This window comes from Engraulis encrasicolus, chromosome 8, assembly GCF_034702125.1.
Source record: "Engraulis encrasicolus isolate BLACKSEA-1 chromosome 8, IST_EnEncr_1.0, whole genome shotgun sequence".
In the NCBI taxonomy this organism is placed as follows: Eukaryota; Metazoa; Chordata; class Actinopteri; order Clupeiformes; family Engraulidae; genus Engraulis; species Engraulis encrasicolus.
Genome location: NC_085864.1, coordinates 30,677,469 through 30,694,359, shown reverse-complemented (window position 1 = coordinate 30,694,359; position 16,891 = coordinate 30,677,469). Strand labels below are relative to the sequence as shown.

General features: G+C 41.9%; 1 protein-coding gene across 1 annotated transcript; it reads right to left on the bottom strand.

Moving 5' to 3' along the window:
• Positions 1 to 230: 230 nt before the first annotated feature.
• On the bottom strand, positions 231 to 16,589 carry zgc:162872 (BAR_ACAPs and ArfGap_ACAP domain-containing protein). The gene is made up of 22 exons (XM_063205445.1): positions 15,838 to 16,589; positions 15,679 to 15,736; positions 15,426 to 15,545; positions 15,161 to 15,214; positions 14,829 to 14,887; positions 14,249 to 14,432; positions 13,183 to 13,227; positions 12,482 to 12,577; positions 11,485 to 11,559; positions 11,117 to 11,220; positions 10,548 to 10,599; positions 10,142 to 10,242; positions 8,867 to 8,978; positions 6,635 to 6,831; positions 6,283 to 6,352; positions 5,993 to 6,087; positions 5,395 to 5,471; positions 4,879 to 5,033; positions 4,537 to 4,646; positions 3,791 to 3,901; positions 3,451 to 3,512; positions 231 to 3,194 (listed from the first exon to the last, which is right to left on the bottom strand). The coding sequence occupies exons 1-22, from the start codon at positions 15,930 to 15,932 to the stop codon at positions 2,971 to 2,973; spliced, it is 2,256 nt and encodes a 751-aa protein (XP_063061515.1). The 5' UTR covers positions 15,933 to 16,589; the 3' UTR covers positions 231 to 2,970.
• Between the last annotated feature and the right edge of the window lie 302 nt (positions 16,590 to 16,891).

Sequence of the window (16,891 nt, the reverse complement as noted above, 5' to 3'; positions counted from 1 at the left end):
TCTCATCAGACTGCCCACTCAGACAGTTGATAAAAGCCCATAGAAATAATATATACAATAGAAGAATTGTATTAGTTCTATGATAAAAGCCTACAATCAGACATCATATAGAACATATTCTATATGTCTATGGTTACAATAACACTATCACAAAAATAATGTAAAACAATTAGAGATTTGTGTTTTGAGTAAAATTATGAAAGCTATAAATAATCCATTCACCCATGAAAGTTTGTTAAATAAACTGTATTTTTAATAATGCATTGTGTTACAACATAACATTTTGTTAATATAATAATGTAGTACTTTCTTATATCAATATGGAGAGCAGTTGTTTTCTATGTTCCATTTAGTGCATACACAAATATATCCCACAGTAACAGCTTTCCACAATATTAGCTCATTGCCCCATGAGCAGTGAGATTTGAAATGAGGAGACAGGCATTTAGTGGCTCTTGAGGGCGGCACAAATCCACAGTAGTTCATCAGTGAGAAATAATCCAATATTTAAGCGCCATCACTTAGCAAACACACACAAAAAGAAACAGTATAATATTCATTTAAGTTTACATATGTGCACACAATGTTTAAGCTAAAATCCATAAAGTCCTCCTACACAATGAAGCAAACATTACTCTTTAAAAAAACAAACAAATATTTTGTAATACTTTTCCCTTTGTCTTGCAAATTTCCTAAGAGAAGGATCTGGCCAGTGGTCTGTTTAAGAGCAAGAATGTAAGTCCTCGCGTATACTCCTATATTATTTGCAGGGTTATCATCATGCATCTGTATAATAATCCTTCAAGTAAAAGGTATAAGACTTACAAGTGTAATCAAGTAGCACATACTGGTAGTAAACAAAAATAGCAAAACCTGGCAAGGCTTTCTAAAAATAGACCTTTCGTTAGCAGACATACCACACAAGACCTGAGATCAGCTTACTCTACACAAACCTGAAACTCCTTCATATGAATGCCCCCTATACATACTGTGCTACCAGCGTTCTCTACCTCCAAATGTCCATCCACAAGGTGCCATTCACTACGTTTACATGACGATTTTTAATTCAGAATTAATCATTCTGAATTAATTAGTTCAGTCTAGTTTACATTGATCATTCATTTAATTCCGAAGTGTTACATGTTTACATGCTGTTTTCAAAGCTGAATTAAGCTTTATTCAGAATTAAACGTAGCCATAGATACAACATTCTGATCCACAACGTATTTCCATGATATGTGGAAAAGGCACGCTTACACTATCGCCTATTCACGTGTCTTAAAAGTTTTAACTGAAAAAATCTGGGAGTGCCGTCCTTAGCTTCTTCCATTTTACTATTCAGTAGTAGATTTTCCAGCACCACTGTCATTGGCTGGAATATGTGCACCACCAAAAAAAATTAAGATCTAACCTACCACTTAGGACTACCATTTTGTTGTGGTAAACAAACACTACAGTTTTTACAAAGTCGATAAGTGATTCTTGTGCACATCAGTCAGAAAGCCACTTGTAGTATAAATGACACGGCTATTGTCCAGCCTCTATTACCACACAGACATAATAATTACCCAGTTGGATAATATGCTTTCTGAAGTTTCCTATGTAACTTTTCCTCACTTTCCTCACTTGCATGATAAATCAACTCTAAAAGCATAACACAACTTGCTCTGCTTCCTTTAGTCAACCTCAAATGGTTTTTGATAAAACCACAGATCCTCGAGTGACAAATGAGTCGGATTAAGTAAGAGACAGGGGGATTCAAATAGATGGAGGCTTCCTAAACCACATGGTCTGTTCAAGTGTATGTGTGTGCAAAATGGCATCATTAAAGTAAGTAAGATAACACGCCGATTTGAACCGTCTATTGCGTTTGTGCACGACGCCTTGGCATGTTGACTCGTACTTCCCAACGCCCTGTGACAGGTTAGGTTTTGGTCTGGAAACAATATCGCAATAAATTCGCCATTTCCCTTGCATGTTTTGCTGTGCTTGGCAAAAGTAGAGCAGCAGAAACATTGCTTTGCTGCCAGATTAGGGTTTGGCATGGTCTTGGTCAGGGCACAGCAGAGCATTTTCGCATTTAGCATTAGAAATTCGCCCTGGTAACAAAAATTCACAGAGAAAGAGGGAAACCTCGTCACGTGACAAAAATGTTTTTGTTTTTTTTGCCGCGGCGCTCAGGACCACGACATTACTTGCAAAGGCGTCACACCTAAATGAGGAAAGCACTGGCGTGAGATACCTACGGTATGTATTTTACATGATGCCATTCTGGTGTGTGGGGTGGGAGGAAGACAAGGGATATGAATGTGCCCGAGGGATATTGAGATTTCCCCCCCCTATTCTCTTCCCCTTCTTGTGTTAATAATATTCCTCTGTGTAACGGTGTGGTTAAGTCCGACACTACGTTTCCTGATATTAAAACTTTCCTGAAGTGGTAAAACAAAACGGAAAACAATGGACAAACAACAAACAAAACAATACTGTCTAAACAATCCCACAATTAACTCCAAAACCCTATGGAGGCCAGATGTGGTGACGTGTATAAGTAGCTGGAGTGACAGCATAGGGTGTGTCCGGATCAATATCCCTCCTCCAAACGTTTCCTCTATCCTCCAGCTACCCGTCAAGGGAAGATGGCGGAATCAAGCTTCTTTTGCCAACATCTTGCCTCGGTCCTACGGCCTTGTCCTTGTGCTCCATCCTTTTGTGTAATGAGAGGTCCTCCTCGATGATGCCAAGCTTTGAAGCATAAAGTTGGATTACAAAGGGAACGAGTGGAGGAGGGATATTGATATTGCATGGGGTCCCAAGTGTCCTCCTCCTCCTCCTCTTCTCCCCATCAGATGGAGGACATAGCAGGAGGAGGGATACACAGACCCAGAGTATTTATCTTCCTTCTTCTCCTCCTCCTCCTCTTCTCCACATCAGGTGAAAGAAACAGCCAGAGGAGGAATATTGAGATCCAGACTAGGTGTCCACCTCTCCTCCTCCACCACCACCTCCTCCTCCTCCTCCGCCGCTTCCTCCTCCTGGGTCCTCATCCTGGGTGGAGGTGCTTGCCAGCCGGCCTCCCTCGCTCATGCTCTCCTCGTCCGTGCTCCTGCTGAACTGCCTACGCGTCAGCTTCTCCGGAGTGTGGGACGCCATGTCGCTGAAGTCACGGAAGATGTCCTGGAATGTCTCGTCATCTCCTGATAACAGAGACGTCAGATAAAAGGCAGAAAGGGAATCAGAAATTAACAGTTAAATCTTAAATCTGACTAAATATGGAGTCACTGAGATGCAGCAACCATATATTATTTTCAAACACTAAAGAATGTCTGCATAAGGCTCACATAAAACTACAAATGAAATGAAACATACAACTATACTCATCAGAAAGGTGAAAAAGACCCTTTGTCCAATACTTAAGAGTTAATTTGGTTTTTGCCCACTTTTTAAACTTACCAATTGAACCAAAGAATCCCTCAGAATCTCTCATCTCCTCATTCATGCGTGCCATTCTTAGCCTGCAGAGGAAAAAATGAAATCACACATGGTCAAAAGAAATCTTTTTTTAGTTATTTATATTACAACACATCGGAGGACAAAAAAGAGAGACATGCTTATCCTGTGGTATTCCAGGACTTTCGTGAACTATCATTTGGATGCATCAATAAGAATATGCAGTACCGAATGAGCATTATAAATGCTCTCACTCCCCATTTTTCTGCCACACACACACACGCACACGCACACACCTTTTGTGTTCCACATCTACGCTTCAAGAAAGCAGAGAGATACTCACAGAGTAACGATGTCTGCATGAGCAGTCTCCATGGCGATACTGAGCGGGTCATTTCCCTTTTCATCAGCTGCGTATTGATTGGCTCCCCTCTTCAGGAGCAGGCACACCTGCCTAATGACATGGAGACCATGTGTGTCAAATAGATGAGCTGTGAAATCAGGTTCTGTTTTTTGTTTTTTTTACAATACGAGCATACTGAATTTATTAGCATGAGTAAAGTTGATGGAAAAAAAAACATTTCCCAGGTATTGGTATCATAAAAAATAAAAAATGTACATGTATATGTACGTGTATATGTATATGTAAATGTACATGTATATATACACACACACACACACACACACACACACACACACACACACACACACACACACACACACACACACACACACACACACACACACACAGAACTTGAACACAGTTGCTTCCTATAAATGTCCTATATTAACCCCATTATGCTGAGCTCTGTTATACGCTGGTTGTTAACAAAAACGTAATGACTCAGTCTTAATCTATTACTTAAAACTCTTGGTATAGAATAGCACCGTTTATATAATGTGGTCGAATCGAGGTTTTTATATAGCAAATATTGACTTGGATACACACTCCAATCTGCACCAGGAGACTGCAGCATCCACATTATATACACACATCAAACATACAGTATAATGTCCTGTCCAGTGGTAAGAGCACGGAGCTTCCTAGCATGTGTGTGATGTGGAAGGGGCCCCTGTGGGGCAACTCACCCTGTGTGGCCCCCGATGGCAGCAGCATGCAGGGACCCCTGGCCCCTCTGGTCCCTGTAGTTAACGTTGGCTCCGTTCTGGAGCAAGAACTCACACGCCAAAAGGGAACCCTGCCATGAGATTACATACAGAATATACAATTTAAAAAAAAAGAACAATAATGGATAATATACGTATAAACTGTGAACCCATTGCCACACACAAAGTCCACTGAAATTAATCACAAGACAAACTGGAAAAGGTTATCTACCTGATATAGACATATGGTACACTGTAATAGAACACATGGGAACGTCATAATTGTAAACTAATATTATGTATATTCACTAGAGTGAAACATACGCCGATGGCTGCACCAATCAGGGCGGTTCTCCCCTCCTGCTCTGGGTCGCTCCAATTCACCTCCGCCCCCTGGGCCAACGCTGCTGCCATGGCAACCAGGTCCCCCTGGAGAGCTGCCTGGAACAGCCTCCGACCATTATCACACCTGGCCGTTTCTAAGGAGATGCACCACAACAGGTATGACAGAGGAAAAAGTGGTTGTACGTGTGTTTGTGTCGCGGGTTTTCCCATTACAATTTAGACAAAATTGCTTCTGGTGGCAGGTTGGCACCCCGTGTGGCAGAATCTTCTACAGGTGTGTGGATGCAAATGTGAACGGCTGAATGTGAGGCAAAGGAGTGGAAAGGCAATATCTATTTAGATGCAGTCAATTTACCATTTACAAAGTTTTCATGGGCAAATCTTTTAACTATCCTCAAGAGTCTAGACAAACAAGTAAAACAGGATGTGATTAGTGTTAAGCCAACCGAACTTGATCCATGATGATCAAATCATAAAATCGTTTGGCGCTTTTACCTAAATCGGGTGAACTGGCCTTTCGCACGAACTTCTTCTCCACATACTTGTCCTTGATCCACGTCTCTTTTTCCTGGCTGAAAGAGAGATGGACATGTTGAAACATGGGAGAAGGGTAAAATACTAGACATGCTACGGTCTTTAGGAGAAGGATATTGGGATAATGGCTTTCCAGATGACTGCTTTGTTGGAAATAAGGACAAGGCAGTGGAAACTCCATTCTGCTTCAAATTTGGATGCAAGTTTGCCATTAACCTATTGATATCACATTTTCATCAACATTTCAATGCACAATTCCATTAAGATAATTGACCACTTTACTTTCTATTTGACTCTATTGGGAATCTTTAATGGTGCTAACAACAATTTAGTAGTACATTTGAGTAATTTAAAATGGTGATTAAACTTTTCTTTTAATATCGACTTTCTCTATAGCCTGTTCCTGGACAGTTAATGCCCATTACATAACCTTATAAGAAAAGAGAATTATATTGCTAACGGAGGTCAGATACATGCACTAACGACTACCAAAGCGAGTCTCAAACAGTCAAAGAGTCAAAAAAAGTACATACAGTATTCATTAATGAGCAGCGCTTACCGTGGGCTCTGTGATGTGGGCTTCTTAATGCCGTCTTCTGTACTACACTCCTCATAGATGCCGTTGATGACGTCATTCCCCAGTATACAAAGTAGCTGGAACAGACACATGTAGCACAAGTAAACTCAAAACAGAATTAACAATCAGAGACATCTTCATCAGCAGATGACACCATCAGAATCAGTCAGAGAAATCGAAGATTTGCTGGAAAGTTGAAAAGTGTCTGTCTGTCCGTCGGCTGGTCTCTCCCTCTTGCTTACACACACACACACAAACACAAAGCCACTCACCTTAATTTGTTCAGGATCCCATGAGTCTAGAGTGAGCGATCGCACTTTAGACAGATGTACCCCTAGGCTCCTGCAAAACATTAAGCACATGAATATCCCCATGCCCTCTAAACCAGCATGGAGTAAGTTGAAGCCGAGACCCATTTCTGATAATATCAACAGCTTCAGTGTCAACAAAGAAAATCCCTCCAAAGTCACTCCACTTTCATTGGTCACAATGCAAATTGCTATTCTATATATCAAGTGTTGACACCAGAATATAGCTGCTGACATGAGTCAGTGAGTCTTTTACAACCTAATAAACACTCAAAAAAAAAAAAGAAATGCAAAGTGAGCCCAAAGCAGGCAGTACCTGTGGATGCCAGAGCACTCGATGCACATGGTGATGCCCAGGTTGACGCTGGCCCAGCGCGGCTCCTCCTCTCCGCAGTCGCAGCAGCGCAGGTTCCCCAGGCCCCTGAGGGCCACACCCAGCACCGCCTGCCTGGGGGCCCCCTGCCCCGGCTGGGGGGACGACACAGACTGTACCGGGGGACAGCTCTCTTTAGGCTGTACAAGGGGAAATGGCAAGGGAGTCACATGGTTAAAATCTTTTTACTTCAATAGCTCAATAAAATACAATATAGTTAAAAACAAAGTGCTTTACAACACATGAGGAATACAGTTCACAGAATTTAAATCTAGAAAATGAATTAGATTTTTCATATACAAAGTGCAGACTACGGTTTCTCTGGTCTTCGGTTTCTCTGGTCTTAGGCCTCTTACACTCACACTAAGTTCTACTGTGCCATCTAAATTACATTACAGAGTCAGTGTACCTCTTGTACAGCATCTTTATATGCATCACTGTACAGTTTATTAACATATATATGCATTATTACTCAATAATATATTATATTAATTTGTTATCATTGTCCACGTTATTTTGTTACTCGATATATCTACCATGAGAGACACCACAAGTTAACATGCTGGAGTCAAATACCTTGTGTATGGAAATATACTGTCAGGCCAGTAAAACAAAAAAATGTTCATGTCATCCAGTAAAAACAAAACAGATTTGACCTTAGATAAAATGTGCCAGATTGGGTAAAGAGTATCGAGTGTTGCTTAGTCAGCAATGATGGAGATATGGATCCCCGTGAGAGGACTAAAAAAATGTCAAACCGGTCTGATGATACCCTTTTCCGTATTGGAAGATTTTGAAAACCTAGGCCTACAATGCCATTTTCAGAAAATAATTTCTTGTCCTCAGCTCAAAACAGCTCTTTATTACAGTTGTCTTTTTCTGTTCCATTTCCATATGTATCTGCTGGTTTGGTGTGTTTTTGTTTCCCTACCCTTCCAAAGTGTCACAAACATCAAAACTACACGCATACGTTTTAAAAGCACATAGTTTTTCATACTTTTCCTTACAAAAACAGTCATTACCCTGAGCCTTTTTCAAATCTTTAAATAGCTGCAACAATTTTACCCTCTGGGTATTTTAAGAAGCAAGGACGCTACAGTAGTTCTATTTTGGTATTCATGAGATGACATCTGCATCTCCATGGGGTGTCTTGCTCTGTGTGTAAATGCATTGAGGCCGGGGGGAAGCGATGAATATTTCATAGTAGCCATTAAGGAAATCTTTATAGCATCCCGCCACATGGTGACCTTACGACACATCTGTGGATCTCCATTAGGTGACCTACGCACTGGGCCATGTGGAGGATGAGAAGGTGCTGGGGACTGGGGAGCATGACAATGTGCATTTCAATACATTTCCACCATTAGTTTCCTCCAGCCTTAGGTTGTTTTTAATCTTTTTATGATTTAATATTTTTGAGGGGCTTTTTCTCCTCTACTGGGATAGATCAGTGAAGAGTGGGAGAGAAAATGAGTAGGAATTGGGCTGGAATCGAACCCGAATCCACGGTGTAACAGTGCAGTGCCCTACCATCTGAGCCATGGCTGGGCTCCTTCAACCTTGTGAATCGGTTCTCACTCCTCTTCCTCAATAAGGTTTCCCTGTCGTCAAGCACCTCAGAGCGGCTTTTTTGGGGGGCTATTCCCCCCAAATTCAATATCCTCATTCAAATGCGAGAGTAACTCCTGAATTATGTTCTGGCCAGATATTGAATTTTAAAAGTTGAGGTGATCGTTGAGGTCAAACCTCACATCATAATGCTGGAGGCCAGAGGACAGATGTAACGATCAGAGGAAAGCATAGAAAAATACCCATTAGATTGGCTGGTCTTCTGAATTATGCTTTTGTAAGATATTGGATAAAAACGTATCATATCGAGATGTCTTCAATTACAATATCCCTCCCCCAATGCATCCTGTGGCCTGGCTCATTGAGATGTAGATTGTGTGAAGGATTGAGTTGAAAACAAGCTGTTCCACTTCAAAGAGACTGGGCCAAGGATGACTGGAGCACACAGGATACTTTTAGCCGTTATTTTATTGTGGTGCAAGCATGACTAACGTTTCGATGCAGTGCGTCTTTATCAGAGTTGAGCACCAAAACGGCTAGAGCGCAAGTGACCTCCTTTCCTAAATCGTGTGACATTAGAATGGCTGAGCTAAGTGAGTTTGGTACCTGAGGTGATGGTGCCTCCTCCTTCTCGCGGTAGGCCATGTCTATGCTGCCCTGCACCGCATTGATCCAGGCCTGCTTCAGCTCCTCCGAGTCCGCCTGGAGGGCACAGCATCTGTGGAGACAAATGGGAACGGGGGTCAACACGAGGGTAAAGAGATTCACATGGGGTGCGTTCCAATATGTGACCTTGCGTCCTCCACTTGTGCTTGTAGCCTCGTACCAGGAAGCTATTCGTCGTGATGACATCACTGACAACAACATTATATTTCAATATCTTGCAGAAGTTCAATTGTAAAGTCATTTTCTCATTTGCAAACTGTATGGTGAATGAATAATAGGTCCCCCAAAAATTGTTGTGGCTAGGCTGACGGCGGGGAAACTTAACTGTTTTCTCCACGTAGGCATTGCATCAGCAAAATGTGAGGCCACGAGCACAAGTGGAGGACGCAAGGTCGCATATTGGAATGCAGCCATGGTGGTGAATGAAGAACATATGATAGTCTTGCCCTTGCTAAATGCATCACCTGCAGCATTTCTATTCTTAGCTTGTATTGACATTTCACTGTACGTTTCTGACATCAGAGAAGTCAGTCCAGATGCTGTGTCCAACACCCAATATGCTTAAAATGAATCTTCTTTCTGTCAGCAGGGTGGCTGTATTCCAATACACTTTCAATATACTTCAATACCATACACTTCATTACACTTCAATACACTTTCAATATACTTCAATATACTCTGAAGAAATATCAATTTGTGACATAGCAAAACACATTTCAGTCTTGTCTTTACCAAATAAATCAACTGCATCATTGAAGGATTATTGAAATTGCATCCAAGACATCCAAGAAGTCTTGTTACTGTGCCAGTGCCCACAACCCAATACGCTATAGCCGTATGCCCTTATTCTTCTTAGATGACTACTGTATGCTCCAATAGGTTTGAGATAGTATGTGACATTAAAACACTACAATTCAGTTTGGTCCAAACAGTGGTTTTGAGCCCAGCCATGCTTTTGGCCAACTGGGTTGAGATTGTATGTGAAATAAAACATTACAAATCAGTTTGCGCCAAAAAGTGCTTATTCATCCAAGCTCCCTGCCTCAAATCACCAAACTCCCAATGCCTCCTTCCCTTCACCTCCCCTCCCTCTACTCTCTCCCCCTTCCTCTCTCTAACTCGCTCCCTCCCTCCCTCCTAGCTTCCCTTCCTCTCTCCCTCCTTCCTTCCTTCCTCTCTGGAACAGATCCTCATTATCTGCAGTCTGGTCCTCACTTCTGAACTGACACCAGCTCGAAACAAAAGCGCCGGTCAATGGTATCCAGCGGCTTCACAGCACACAGCCTGAGGTCATCGAACAGCACAGTGGGCTCCTCCTGTCAAATGAAGAGCGACCACAGCACAAAATAAGCATTTAAATTGATGTTACGCTACTTATAAAAGGATATAATACTTTTTCAATCATTCATACTCTTTCTCTGGATTGTACAATTGTGTTTACCAAAAATATAAAATGTTTTTCCTATTTCAGTACAGCAACATCTTTTTGTGGTGCATTATTATAACCATTCCTATCTCAACCTACTTCTGGAGAAGGCAATGACTTGTGTGGATTTTAATGGGTACAAAATCTGATTAGTATTGACGGTGGGGAAGAGAAAGGCTGGGATGGTTCCCTCACCTTGTGGGATTTAGTGTACACTAGTTGGTTGCTTTCAGTGGAGAACCAGCATCTATAGAAAGACAAGAAAAACAGTGCATAACTTATCATCATGATGAATGAAGAGAAAACTCAAAAAGACAACATATGTACTGCAATCAGCTTTACGGTAATCATAGTTCCAGTCATCAGTACACTTGCTTGAAATCCAGAGAATTGCTACACTTAAATGAGGCATTTAATTCGGAATTAACCGACTTTCATTCTGAATGAAGATTAATTCCTCTTTGAAAACGTCATGTAAACACCTGTTAACTCGGAATTAAAGGAAAGATCAAAACTCGACGGAGCTATTTAATTTTGAATTATTAATTCTGAATTAAAAACATAATGTAAACATAGTCATTGTGTAAATTACGGATTTGAAAAAGCAGAGGAAAGAAAGAAAGAAAGAGAAAGAAAGAGAGAGAGAAAGAAAGAAAGAAAGAAAGAAAGAAAGAAAGAAAGAAAGAAAGAAAGAAAGAAAGAAAGAAAGAAGGAATCAAAAAAGGTACAATGACAACGCTCTTAACTTTCCTGCTACAACTCACCTCTTCCACATCTTGTTCTTCCTGCGAGAGCGCTTGAAGAGGTAGCCCTGGATGGTCCCTCCATCTGCTGGGGTACAGGCCACCACAGACTCCCCTGAGGCGTCCTGCACAACACAAGCAACCATGCAGACACAATCAGAGCAAGTCACAAGCAAGGAGACACAACACAAGAATTATAATGAGGATATGTGTACCAAAATCTAGACTAAAACACTCAGCAACTAGAGGAATATCGGAATAACTTCTGGGCTTGCTTCATATACTGCAGCTCACATTTTGATATGCGTCTTGATATTTGAAAATATTATGTTTGTTTACAAGTTTACATGTGTTTACTGACATACTGTAAGTAAATCACAAAAACTTACTCTCTGCTGTACCAGAAGGTGTCTATTCTCCAGATCTTTCCTTTTGGCTGAGACGTCTGTAGAGAGTTGAGCGAGCTAAGGAGAAAAAGAATGATGGGGTTTAATCATGTGTTCAGTCTAAATCCCTTTGATGTGGTTCAAAACCAAAATGTTATTTTGATCATGGCTAAGTCCAACTGAAATTCAAAAGGTCATCTCAAATCATGAATCAGACAGTGTAAAAATATAATTTTGACTTTTTTGACATGAAATAAGTGTGAGTTTTTTGTCCCCCGTACTAGATAACAAATCAAACATGGTCACTAAACACTAAAGTAAAATAAAATACCACGAGAGTATACAGTATATGAAATGAGATGTTACTTGGCTCACACAGTGAGAACAACACTGCCACAGGGAGTGCAAAATATTCCTGTTGTAACATATGGTCCCTTCATGAAGGCAGATCAATAAGTGCCTCTCACAGTACCATACTTCCCTGCTGTTGGTTTTAATGGCTTGCGTGGGATGGCCCTTGGCCATTGTCACAGACAGGGAAGTGTCAATGATAGCATAAGGAAACAGATAAGGAAAGCATGCCCTACTGAACACTTGTTTGTGTGAATTGCAGGTGTCATCTGACACCGGTGTGCCCTAACCACCTTTCACAATACACACAATGCAGCTTCAATGGAGTCAATGCAGCTCACAGAGACGACAAGTCCTTCAATAAATGGCAGTGTATAGGTACATAAGTGTAAAGCGGTGTACAGGGAAGCCGACAATGGGGGACAAAAGGGTCAGCTGTCCCGGGCCCAGGGAGATGGGGGGCCCAAAATTGGGTCCTCATTACATTGAATGTATTGGGTGGGGGGCTCTTTCAGATGACTTTGTCCTGGGCCCAGCCAAAGCTGTCAGCGGCCCTGGTGGTGTAAACCTATATGGGATTTACTGGGGGGGGGGGGGGGGGGGGGGGGGGGAAATTATGTCTTTGACCAGGAGGAGTACCAAAACAAACCTGCGTTGCCATAGTTTTCATGGTGGGCTCCAGGTCTTTGAGTAAGTCATAGCCTTGATGGAAGAAGGTGTATTGCGCATGGAAGTAGGAGAAGACCTGTAACACACACACACACACACACACACACACACACACACACACACACACACACATTTCATAAGAACTGGGCAGCATACTTCATAAGAACTTTAAGCTTCAGGGAGCAGCTAAACACAAGGTCATACCAGACCAAATATTGTCATTAAAGCACAATGAAGACAAAATTCATACATGGAAACCTGCATAGAGTATTTACACGTACAAACAATATACAAACACACACACACACACACACACACACACACACTTTTCAGGCAGCTTGTTGGAGGGGAGCATCTCCTCTCCTCTCCTCTTCACCATGGCATCGTGTGGAGCTAAGGGCCTCCCGCGGGGACCCCTGGGCCACCTCCCACTAATAGCCTAACTAACAGCCCCAGCAGACAAAGTAATCCCCTGCTGTCTGCCTGTCTGCCTGGTGCTCTGCCACATGGACCGATGCCAGGGCAGTCCTCCAGCAATCATCTCAACAACAAGGCCGAAGGACACACACACACACACACACACACACACACACACACACACACACACACACACACACACACACACACACACACACACACGGACACACACGGACACACACGGACACACACGGACACACTTACCGAGTTCAAGATGTCCAGCTTCTGTTGGACTTTAAAGTTGTTCAGCTGCAAAAACAACAAAAGGACAAACATGATGACACTTAGCAAATGTAGGGGCATGCCATTGTAAGACATATTACATAGACTTTGCTCTCCGTGCAGAGTCTGTTATATGCTGGTTTGCTTCACATTAAGCATTCTAAGCATAGCTTTGTAACTGCAACCCAAACCTGATTTTTGTGACTACAACAGAGGAGCTTATAAAATGAGAACAACATCTCCAATGACTTTATGAAATATCTCCAACTGATTTGAGGAGATGAGACATTTGTGTCATTTACAAGCTTCAAGCTTTTCTGACGAATATGTCTGTTCCCTGCTCGTGGACCAATGAGTCTTCACATGATCACACAGGAGTTACCAGACCGTGGTAATGTGTGTCTCCTGCTTTTTTTCTGGTCTGCTAGATCCTTGTGCAAACACACCTGCCCTACTGCTCCAGGATATCTAAGGTTGGTCTGAGTCACCACTGACAAACACTGAGGTTCACACACAGGAGTGTACAAAATATCCGCCATACTTTACTGACAGATTCTGCGGATTGAACTTTGACCTGGAAGCACTCGCATCTAACATAATATCTTACTGACAACAATTTTGGACTACACTACAATTTAAACCACCAGCTATCAACTCAAATCTGAAAGCAATTTGTTGGATACGCCTATATGTTGTGAGGTTCAAAGTGAATGCATTTTGGGAAAGGGGAGAACATGAGTATGAAGATGTTAAGAATGAATGCATTTGCTATCCATTTCTTTATTGAATCTTTTAAGTATTGTAGATTTCGTTGTAAACTCTACAATAGCAATAATCAAAACTGACGACACACAGCCCATCTCAGTGAATAAAGAACGGTATTGTAACCACCGGGGCTCCGAATTTTAAAGGCGCATTGCAAATCTAGCCATCTCAGTGAATAAAGAATGGTAAAAAGGTACACTGCAAACCTAACCATGACATAGGAACCTGTTGCCACCACTTCACAGTTAGTCAATCTTGATGGACACTGTAAGCAACCATTTACCTGCAAGCAGTAGTCCAGGGCAAAGTGTTGATGACACTTGCGTGTGGCAAGCAGTAGGTGACTGGCCCTCTCGGCATCCGTGGCCTTGTGTCGTGATATCTGGGCGTTCTTCGCAGCGGCCGTCTCCAGGTCGTCCCCAATACGCACAAATTCCCTTCGCGTGTCCTTTATCTGCGGCAGGAACCTGACAGAGAGGGACATTTACAGTAAATTACCTGTAAATAATGTAATCTAGAATTTTGACACAGCTTGATAAGTAGCGTCATAGTTACTTCCGTGACTGTTCCGTTTTGATATGGAACACGGTGGATGCATTCTAAATGTGGGCACTAGACCTAGGCAATGTTTTTGTTTTTAAGGTCAGGAGGGACTATAATTCACTGTTAACCGCTACCAGAATACATGAATGCCAAAAAGGAAGAGAGCTTATTCATCATAACCTATGGCAAACATTTTTACAAGGTAATGGGTCAGATAGTGTAGGTGAATGGAAGTGTGACACAGGTATTTGGTAAATGTGTGTTTATACAACACAGAGGTTGGTGTATATGCTGAGGCCATAGATGAAATGGGTGCATACTGTGACAGCAGGTTCGTCAGCTGCTGTGTGATTGCTCTCTGAGTCTGATCAAACAGCATCTGTGGAAGGCAAAAACACAATACAGCAAATAAAGAATTTGAAGGCAAATGCATTAAGAAGATACACTGCCACCCACTTGAGGTGAAAGATGACTTGCGTCCGACTCTCACATGGCAGTTATGCATAACTACTCATTATCTTACAATAGCTAGTGTGAATGCATACGCTCCATCATACGCATCAGTTATTACCATATTGTTATAAAAATAGCAGGGTGAATAGAGATCAACTATCAAGAGGCGTTTGGCAGGGGAGTAGCTTGCAATGCTTACCGTATGGAACTGCATCATCTCCTGTAGGCCCTGATTAAACTGACGCAGACAGTTCTGTTGTGGGAGAAGGATAGGTACACATAAACAGTTATTATATGTGGTGGATTGCATACTGTACACTGCTCTAATATCCTGTCAAGAAGTGGGGCAATTTTTCCTTGCTGTCGCATCGGATTCAATCACACACTTCCTCAGCTGTAGTACTGGAAAAGCTTGTTGATATTCATACTGTGTGGGCATGCACGTGTGCAGTAAGTAACCTCACCATGATGACATTGTCACGCTTATGATACAGGGAGAACTCTGCCAACGCAGCCAAGAACAGCTGATTGGCGTTGTTGTATGCCTGTCCAGCCTCCACCATCTTACTGCACATCTTCATCACCTAGGAGATATGCAAATATGGCGTCAGACAGTAGGACAACAACAACAAAATAATCTTGGAGATGAAATCTTCCCGCACAGACGGAGGGATTGGGAATGACTCAAAGTTAATCGCAGGATGCACCACGTCTCACCTTCCCGACACGACTCTCCAATTCCGTTACATCACTCTCGCACTGGTCCAAGGAGGCCCTGTAAAAAGGAGTTACGTCGGGCAGTTTCATTCATTTCTGTCTGTTGGATACATTGACACGAGAAAACCATTGAAATCGTGGCATTAAACTAAACTGTACCTGAATCGCGGAGAGTCCTTGATGCACTCTTCAAAGTCCAAGCAGGAATCCATCGTAGCACTCCAACTGGTGCAATTATTCTTTGTTTGCGTCATGTCACTTTGTTCGCAGACTATAGTCCGTTTTTCCTATGTATCTTAAAAATTACAACGCTGATAACGGAAGTCACACGGCTTTGTATTGCAATAAATTATTCATGATTAGGTTCCAAGCAACAATTTGGGACAGCAACAATTAGCTAAATGTTAGCCATAAAGCTGTTCGAATGGGGCATTGGGTATTAAAACAAGATCTACTTAGACAAGGATAGGCCCAGTATCCACAAAATCTTATTATGCTGGCTTAACAGATATGAATTAGCAGTGAACCATTATAGAATTGTAAAATAGAGCTAACGGAAAGTGAGTCTCATTGAGGGAGTCACAAGAGAAGACGGATGTTTCACCGCACCAAGCTCAACACCATATTTGCCTCAAGAAAAAAACATAAAATCTTAAAATGCACGTGACTTCACCGGTGAATAAATAACGCACTCCTGTCTCTGCGGTTTGGTTGAAATGTTGACAGCTGCCTGCCTCCGCGCGCATGCATTCTGTAGCATGACAAACAGGCACAGCTCCTTCGTTCTGCAGATTTCCGGAGTCAAACACCTTGCTTGCTCAAAGGGAGGAAAGGAAGCCGTTGTTTTAGTAGTCGATGATTTTTCCAACAAACTTGACCCTCGTCAACGAATCAAGTTGCCTCTGGGCACAAATAGCTATCTCATTGGTTGATATCACCATCATATGGACGACCAATGCACGCTTTTCAACCAATGGGTGTATTTTACAATCGTACCCGCGTTAGTTGTCAAAGTAAGAGTCACCATGTGATTATTGCTTGTGCCTGTGCAGTCGTCTTTTATGTTTTCAAAAATATGAATCATGGTTTCAAATCACTACAAAAACTCAAATGGTTTTACTTTTAGATATATATAAAAATATCACTCTGCAAGACAAGACAGTCCATCCTGAAAGGTACATTCAAAAAGAGGATTACGTTTTTCTATTATTTG